The sequence below is a fragment of the Microtus oregoni genome, unplaced genomic scaffold (assembly GCF_018167655.1).
Source record: "Microtus oregoni isolate MIOR12 unplaced genomic scaffold, Mior012 000027F_ref0000203, whole genome shotgun sequence".
In the NCBI taxonomy this organism is placed as follows: domain Eukaryota; kingdom Metazoa; phylum Chordata; class Mammalia; order Rodentia; family Cricetidae; genus Microtus; species Microtus oregoni.
In genome coordinates this window covers 27,817,457-27,826,021 of record NW_024543086.1, presented here as the reverse complement: position 1 = coordinate 27,826,021, position 8,565 = coordinate 27,817,457, and the positions used below count along the sequence as shown (strand labels likewise).

Here is an 8,565-nt window from a genome sequence, read left to right as displayed (position 1 = left end):
AAACTAAACAGTGCAGGAAGGAAAAGCAGAGTAAGACAGAAGCCATGAAGCTGCCCAAGAATCACAAGCCTTGTGGTAAAATATAAAATAATAGAAATGAGTGAATTTAAGATGTAAGAGTTAATAAGAAGCCCGAGCAAATACCCCAAAGAATATGCAATATTAAGCCTCAGAGTGATTATTTTATAAGTGACTTTAGAATAGGCAGGTGGGGAAAACTGAGTACAGCGAGACTGGCCAGATGGAGAATATTTGTAGCTATAGTATTGACAGGAAGGTGTAAAAGATTGGTAAGGTCTTCTATGTTGTAAAATACAGTCCAGGGCTGACCACCTATTTTGATAAATAAAACTTGTATTATAACAGAGCATGCTTATTTGTAATTATGAGGTTGATGGAGGCAACTTGGGAATAGAAGAAAAGCATCTCCAGAAGCAGAATCGTCCCTTCAATCAGAACAACGCTAAGTCGCAGTCATTCGATAGGAGAGGCAGTATATACATGGCATAGGGTTCTTGCGGTTATATAGTGTAGGGGAAAAGGGCCAGCCAAAGGAACACACTTAGACCAGAGCTAAAGAAACGTTCCTTGGCCCTGTAACCAGAGCCAGTGAGAGAAAAACACCCTGTGCCTGAAACTGGAGCCAAAACGCTAAGAAGGACCAGTGAAAGAAACACACTTCAGCCCTGAAACCAGAGCCAAACCAACTTGACCTACTGAGCACAAAACCAACCAATCCCTGAGCAGGAAATCTAGCTGATCTGAGCTTGCCCAAGATCAAGGGGATTGAAATCTGATCAATTCCCATCCTGGAAATCTTCACCCTGTTAAAACTCCACCCCTAAGAAGCCCTATATAAGCCCTGTGCCTGTTCAGTTTGCTGCTGCCTTTTTCCACCCTGGCAGAAGCAATCACTTGACTCTCCTGGATTCCTCTCTCCCATTTCTTGAATGAGCTTTGACTGAGACCTTCTTTTGCTGGGGCAGGGAAGGAGCCTGGGCTGAGCATGACAAGGAGAGTGGAGCAGGATTCTAAAATGTTCACTAGGGAAAGTTTCTAAAGAGTTGTTACACTCGGGGGACCTGACCAGGGGAAACCCTCCCCTGCCAGGATAGAGTCCTTACATTGGGGAAACCTTGCCCAGGAGCTGGGCTGTAAGCTGCTACACTTAAGAGTGACTTTGTGGTATTCATTTTCTCCCAATTGCCAGAATAGTTTTCCATCCAACTTGCAACACTTAGAATAGCGTAGGGGTTAGTCAGCTATAGTTATGTGTGTCTTGTCAAAACATTTTTTAAAAAACAAAAATTATCTTGTGTAAATTGGTCACTGGTCACATAGACCAGTCATAAATTTCTATACAATGTCCCTGATCTAAAGGTTTCGAGACCAGCCTGATGGCCTAACTGCTGTCTTTCTGCTTCTGTAAACAATGCTTGCTTGCGGCAGCCGTTCACAGCTGTCTTTCTGAGTATGTCATACAACTGAAGTTTTGCCTTTAAAAGCTCAAACAAATTGGGAGGTCAAGACTCCCTATCATTTGACTTATTCAGATCTCTCAGTGGTCTCCGAACAACAGGACAAAAAAGGAGAACCTGTGGGGAAGGATGAGGGCCAAAGGTCAGTTCCCTGCAGTCTGGAAGGGACAATAACCAGGTTTGGTGTGTGGCTCCCACGTCAGAAGCACCCACAGGTGTCAGTCAACCACTGTGTCCAGATTCTCAGTCCAGAGGCATTTAGGTCATTAACCCTTAAATACACACACAGTCTGCACCTGTATAACGGAGGCAATGCATAGGCACCAGAAAGCTTTCTAGGAGACAGTAGGCTAACTGGTGCAGATCACGGCGGGCCAGTGCTTCCACTGGCAACCACCTGGGGAAAACTGCGAGAAATCACTGAGGTATTGAAGAGCACTGGAAGCAGTGGAAACCACTTACAGAGCAGGGAAACTCAGAAATGTGCTAAGGGATTTAAGTCCAGTTTCAGAGACAGCCTCATTTTCATTTGTAGCCCTAGCTGGCCCGGAACTGGCTTTGCAGGCTAGGCTGGCCTTGAACTCAGAGATCTGCCTGCCTCTGCTTCCTGTGTGCTGGGAATAAAGATGTGACAACAGCCACTTTATATCATTTGTTAAATGAGACACATATTAAGGATCAGAGAGCAATTATTGGTTGAAAAACATCTAATTTCAACACTCATGTGAAATGACTGACAAAGTGAGTCTCGATAAAGTTTCTACAGCTTCTGTCACTTAGTCTTGCTGGAGTCCTCCGAGCATTCACAAGGCTGACGAAGAAGGATCATGAGTTTGAAGACAGTCTGGACAACTTCCCAAACAAGAGCTAGAGATGTAGTTCAATGATAGAATATTTCTCTATTATGCAAAAGTCCTGGTTTGACCCCCAGAACCACCAAAGTAAGTTGTAACACACAAGCAAATATTTTTCTTCCAAACAAAAGGTTTCACATATTTATTACTGAACTATTGAATGAACCTACCAGAGCACAGAAACAAAGAAAAAACTCATATCCCCAATAAACACACTCAGATATCCAGACAATGGTAAGGTTTTAAACTTGATGCAGTAAGTTAACGGTGACCTTCAAACAGCATCAATACGCATGGCTCCTTAGAGACCCAGTTTGGTTCGTCTCCAGTGTCTCCTCTTGGAGTTGTACATGATTTTATTGCCAGTTTTCATCTGAATCCATTGTGGAATGGGACGATTTTGCTTTTGTTTCTTAGCCAGGACTCGCTTGATCCTGAATGTCTTGTGAGAAGCCATGGTGAAGAAAAGTCAGACAGGCACAGACTGTGTGAGAGAGAAAGGCAAAAACGTATAGTCATTAACAAAAATGGATGATGGTACCTGGGCATGGTGGCGCATGCCTTTGATCCCAGCACTCGGGAGGCAGAGGCAGGATCTCTGTGAGTTCGAGGCCAGCCTGGTCTACAAGACAGGTTTCAGGACAGCCAGCGTTGTTACAAAGAGAAACCCTGTTTTGAAACAAAACAAAAAGAGGCATTCAAGAGGAAAAGCAAGTGAAACAATCACAACAGTTGATCTAGAAACAGGGGTTAAGCATCAAAAAATTTCACGAAGAATTCAACCAATAATTGAACATACAGTTCTCAAGGTCGATCTGAAGTGACCCTGCCTAAAAAAACAAAACAAAAACCCACCAGAAAAAACAAAACAGAGAGTGTAAGCATTCACAAGGCTGACGAAGAAGGATCATGAGTTTGAAGACAGTCTGGACAACTTCCCAAATAAGAGCTAGAGATGTAGTTCAATGATAGAATATTTCTCTATTATGCAAAAGTCCTGGTTTGACCCCCAGAACCACCAAAGTAAGTTGTAACACACAAGCAAATATTTTTGGAATATTTGGGAAAGGGAAGGGAAAGAAGCTGCTCAATTAGCTGATTCATTCCATCAAAGAATTTAATAATTGGGAAAAGGTTTCACTAAGTAATTTTCTTCCTAGATCAAAGAGTTGGCAGAAATATATTGTTAAGACTGACCTAAGTAACAGTCTCAAGCCTCATGGGTTAAAGATTTGTAACCACATATTTATGACATTTTAAATCCTTCCTCAAACGGCAGTGCCATGCACATGTGGGTATAAATGTTTGCTGGAAATTTAATTTCTTTTGTTAAAATTATCAACTATCTTTCTTTTTTTTTTAAATTCTTGCACCAAAAATAGTTTTAAAAATATTTAGCTAGATCAAAGACAAAAAACAAAAACAAAAAAAAACAAACCCTAATTTTGATAATGAAATCATTTAATTTGAATAATTCAAGTCTGCTACAAAATGCAAAGATGAGCCAGACATGATAGTGCATATTGTCAATCTCAGTACTGAGGAGGTAGTCATGGCAACAGTTCAATTTCTACCAAGTTCAAGTCCAGCCTCGTCTACACAGCAAGATCTCAGTCATCTAGCCAGTGAGAGCTACAAAGTTAGACCCTGTCTTGGAAAAAAGAAAGAGAGAAAGAGAAGCTTTTTTTTGTTATCAAAAGAAAAAAATATTTTACTAATGTAAAGGACAGTTTAAAAACAGAGACAGAGAGCTGGAGATGAGAGTATGTATTCTTCCAGAGGACCCCAGTCCAGTTCCTAGCATGTGTGTCAGTTCACAGCAGCCGACACACATCTGTAACATCAGTTGCAAGGGATCGATGCCCTCTTCTAACCTATGTGGGGACCAGGCACACACATGGTACACATACATACACACAAGCACTCATACACACAAAAATAAATCTAAAAATAAAAGTTAAAGGAGACAGAACAGAACAGCTGAAATTCTCCATCACAAAGGTCTCTTCACACAAATAACTTTTCCCACACATTGAACTCATGACCTATTTTATCTTTGAAAACTTGTATGCATTTCCCAGCTTTTACCACCGGGGGGAAAAACGACTTACATACTGACCATAGACTCCCCTAATGTGCTATCTGAAGTGGTTTGACTAAGAATGTTCCCTTCCCCCCACAAGCTCAGCACTGAATGAGCTTAGTTACCAGGGAGTGGCACTATTTTGAAAAAGATTAGGAAGTGTGTGGCCTTGTTGGGGGAAGTGTATCACTGAGGGTGGTCTGAGTTTTCAAAAGCTCAGCCTTTCCCCTCCCCCTCTTATCCCCCATCCCCCACCACACCTCCTGTGGATCAGGTTATAGCGCTCAACTGCTTCTCCAGCTCCTGCCTGCATGCTGCCATGCTCCCTGCCATGATGATAATGGACTAAGCCTCTGAAACTGTATGCAAACCATATTGTTTTCCTTTGTAACAGCTGCCTCCGCCACAGTGTCTCATCATCTAAATATTATTTCCTATGCTGATTTGGTGTCTAAAGTCTGTAATCCCAGCACGTAGAAAGTAGAGACAGGAAGATCAGGACCTCCAGATCAGGCTGAGACTTGAGTGAGGAAAAAAACAAAAGGATTAAGTGGAATTAAGAGCTTGGTATATAGTGCCTATATGTAATCACAGCCCTTGGGAGGTAGAAGTATATGTATGAGAGACTTACTATATAGCACTGGCTAGCCTGGAACTTGCTAAGTATGCTGACCAGGCTGGCACTGAACTCAGAGACATCTGCCTGCTTTCTGCCTTCTGACTGATAGGTGGGATTAAAAGTACACGCCACTATGCCTGGCTCAAGGGTATATTTTGAAACAAACATAAATGTAGTCATTGTATCACTCTTACTGTTTAGGATTACTTGTGAGAGGGTCTCGTAAAGCTGGTATGACCTCAAATTCTCTAAGCAGGTAAAGGTAGCCTTTAACTAGGGATCTTCTTGCGTCCCTATGGAAGACAGTTTATATGCTGTCTGGTATTTGAGTTCATGTAAAACAGTGATTTTCAGCTTGTTCCTTGCCTTGAGAGATTCCATCTGAGTGCAGCCTCAGAGGCATCTCCTTTGGACACAAAGATAGCACCAACCAAGAAGCACACACTGATAACTACTCAAAGGAAACAAAGCACATTGGAACCATATGGGCACGAGGGCGTAATAAAACCTTCTCAAAAACAAAACAAAGCAAACGAAAACCAGACCCCAAACATACTGAACACATGACATCAACAAAAGCCTTCTATTGGACCCCATTAAGACTCAACACCGCCATGGTGCCGGTACCAGTGACATGCCATCTGACCACCAAGCACGTAGGACTGATGGGAACTCCAGCCTTGTCCTCCGTCTCACCTTGAAGGTGCTATGCCTCCGTTGGTTAGCTCTGCTCACCCTAAAGCTCAGCTCTGTAAGCCTCTAGCAGCTCTTCAAATGTGTTCCTTAACATTTTATCTGACCAATGGGAATGACCGTATCAGCCACTTGACCGATCCTACTACATATCAAAACCATGAAGAGTTGTCATCTCTGACTTGTATCTTGTCAGACTCCTGCTGATCCCAAAGGCATGGTGATCACATCTTTCAAAGATGAGGCTGGCAACTAGTTAGGTATTAACAAACTCTGGAGAGCACTGGAGTCAGGGGCCCCAGGAGCCACAAAATCAACCTCGTGTAAAGCAAAGGCCCGAAACTGCAGTACTCTTAATGAATGGCCCCAGGGACAGAACCTGAGTCACACCTCTGGCCCTATGGGAAGATACAATATCCTGAATTGTTCAGAAACTTGTAACTAGATTTCTAAACCAGGTGCAAAGCCCCAAACACTATAACTATCAAAGAAGAGACTGTCTAATAAAGAACAAGGGACTATCACTGTTTCCATCTGTAAACAGGGCTGGGGATGTAGCTCAGGTGGATAGCCATATGGCATACAGGCTGCCCTAGGTCCAAGCACAGCATTGTGTAAACCAGCCGTAGGATTTGTAATTCTAGCGTTGCCGAAGTAAAGGAGCAGAAATTGGTAACATCTTGCTGGGCGGTGGTGGCGCACGCCTTTAATCCCAGCACTCGGGAGGCAGAGGCAGGTGGATCTCTGGGAGTTTGAGGCCAGCCTGGTCTACAAGAGCTAGTTCCAGGACAGGCATCAAAGCTACAGAGAAACCCTGTCTTGAGAAAAAAAAAAAAAAAAAAAAGAAATTGGTAACGTCTGAAAGGGAAACGGGGGGGGGGGGGGGGGGGGGGAGGCCAGAAAGGGAAGGGGGAGATGGGAAGGGGTTACAACCTGAACTCAGGAAATAAAAGTACAACCATGTTAATCAAATCTACTTATTTTGCAGATTGAGTTACAATGAACTAAAAGGAAGTTGTGGGTTTTTTTTAAACAATTAACTGAGAAATAGTGTTTCCTCTTACCTCCGCTGAGTGTACAGGTGGAGACACAACAAGCTGAGCGCCCGACTCTGCTGGGTTTCCTAGAAAAAGAAGGGGGTATGTCAAAGAGAGTTTTTCTAGGAGTAGGGAGGCACAGGCCACACACGGGCGGCAGTGGCGCAGGTGTGGCCCAGGCCGAGGCCTGAGACACCACACAACAGCCAAGTCCACCCCACCCACCTGCGAGCGCTACACAACGGGAGCCCCGGACCGCACAACAGGAACGCTGGACCGCACAACGGGCGCCCCGGACCGTACACCAGAAGCGGTGCCCAAAGCCTCTGGCAGTTAGGATAATGGTGGCCACCGGAAATCCCGTCAGGCCTCGTGGCTAGGAAGAGGCGTTGGGATGTTAGTACGCATGCGCAGAGTGCGCAAAGCCCGCAGCATCGGCTTCAGGCCGAGGAGAACCCTGGGCTGGGATGGGGTGAGTCTTGGTGTCAATCGGGTGGATACTCAGCAGAATGCCATTGCTTGCTAGTCTGTCCAGGATGGCAGTTGGAACTCTTAATGCCGCAGGAGCGGGATCCAGAAACTACACATACCGTTGCGCAGGAGGGAAGTGCTCACTTCTTGAGTGTTAACAGGAACACCGCTCTCCACCCGAAGACTCAAAATGGTTACTAGTTGTGGATCATCGACAGATAAAAGGGTTGCAGACATGAAAAGAGTCAGGAAATAACATGTCATGTGCCGTGGTGACGCCTGTTCATAATCCTAACACTTGAGAGGTAGAGGATACATTAAAAGAAATTCAAGCTCATCCATGGCCACATAGCAAGTTCCAGGGCAGCTTGGGATACGTGAGAGACCTTGTTTCAAAAAAGTAAAATCGCAGCCGGGCGATGGTGGTACATGCCTTTAATCCCAGCACTCGGGAGGCAGAGGCAGGCGGATCTCTGTGAGTTCGAGACCAGCCTGGTCTACAGAGCAAGAACCAGGACAGGCTCCAAAGCCACAGAAAAACCCTGCCTCGAAAAACCAAAAAAAAAAAACAAAAAAAGAAAGTAAAATCGCCGGGCAGTGGTGGCGCACACCTTTAATCCCAGCACTCAGGAGGCAGAGACAGGTGAATCTCCATGAGTTCGTGGCCAGCCTGAGCTACAGAGTGAGCTCAAGGGCAGGCTCCAAAGCTACAGAGAAACCCTGTCTCAAACAAACAAAAAGTAAAAACTACCCATCAAAGCCAGGTGTTACCATAAGTTACTTATGCCTGTAACTAATCCTAGCAACTCAGGAGATGGAAAGCTGTTGAAGAATCCAGCCAAGGCTTCTGACCTCAAGCTCTTATTTATTCAGTACCCACATAAAAGGTTTTGTTGATGTAGGAGTTGTGTTCTTATTTTTTTCCCACATTGTCACAGATCATAAAAGTTAAAGAGTTGTGGTCATGGTGTCTCGTCACAGCTATAAAACCCTAACTAAGACACCACCCTAGTGGTCAACTATCTTGGGCAAGGGCAGCTAATTCCTAATTAACCCAGTCTGTAGTAATTCCCAGGCTGTTGTGACCCGTACTCCTCCAGTTGCTACCTACCCCCTTAAAACTGACAAGGCTTCTCCCACTGCCTGCTCTTCTCTGCCACCTGAGAGACAGCCCAGCAGTCGCTTTACTGTGCCTTCAATTTGAGATGGAAAGGCTGATCTGTCCTGAACTGAGCTGTTGGTTATTGCCAAGCAGTGAATGCCACTATTGCCCATTTAGAGATGTCTTGCCATGCTGGACATTGTTGTGCTTCTAAGGCATCACAGCTAG

General features: G+C 44.5%; 1 protein-coding gene across 1 annotated transcript; it reads right to left on the bottom strand.

Annotated features, from left to right (window-relative positions):
* Positions 1–2,633: 2,633 nt before the first annotated feature.
* Positions 2,634–2,789, bottom strand: LOC121463589 (60S ribosomal protein L39-like). The gene has a single exon (XM_041675845.1). The coding sequence runs from the start codon at positions 2,787–2,789 to the stop codon at positions 2,634–2,636; it is 156 nt and encodes a 51-aa protein (XP_041531779.1).
* Positions 2,790–8,565: the final 5,776 nt, after the last annotated feature.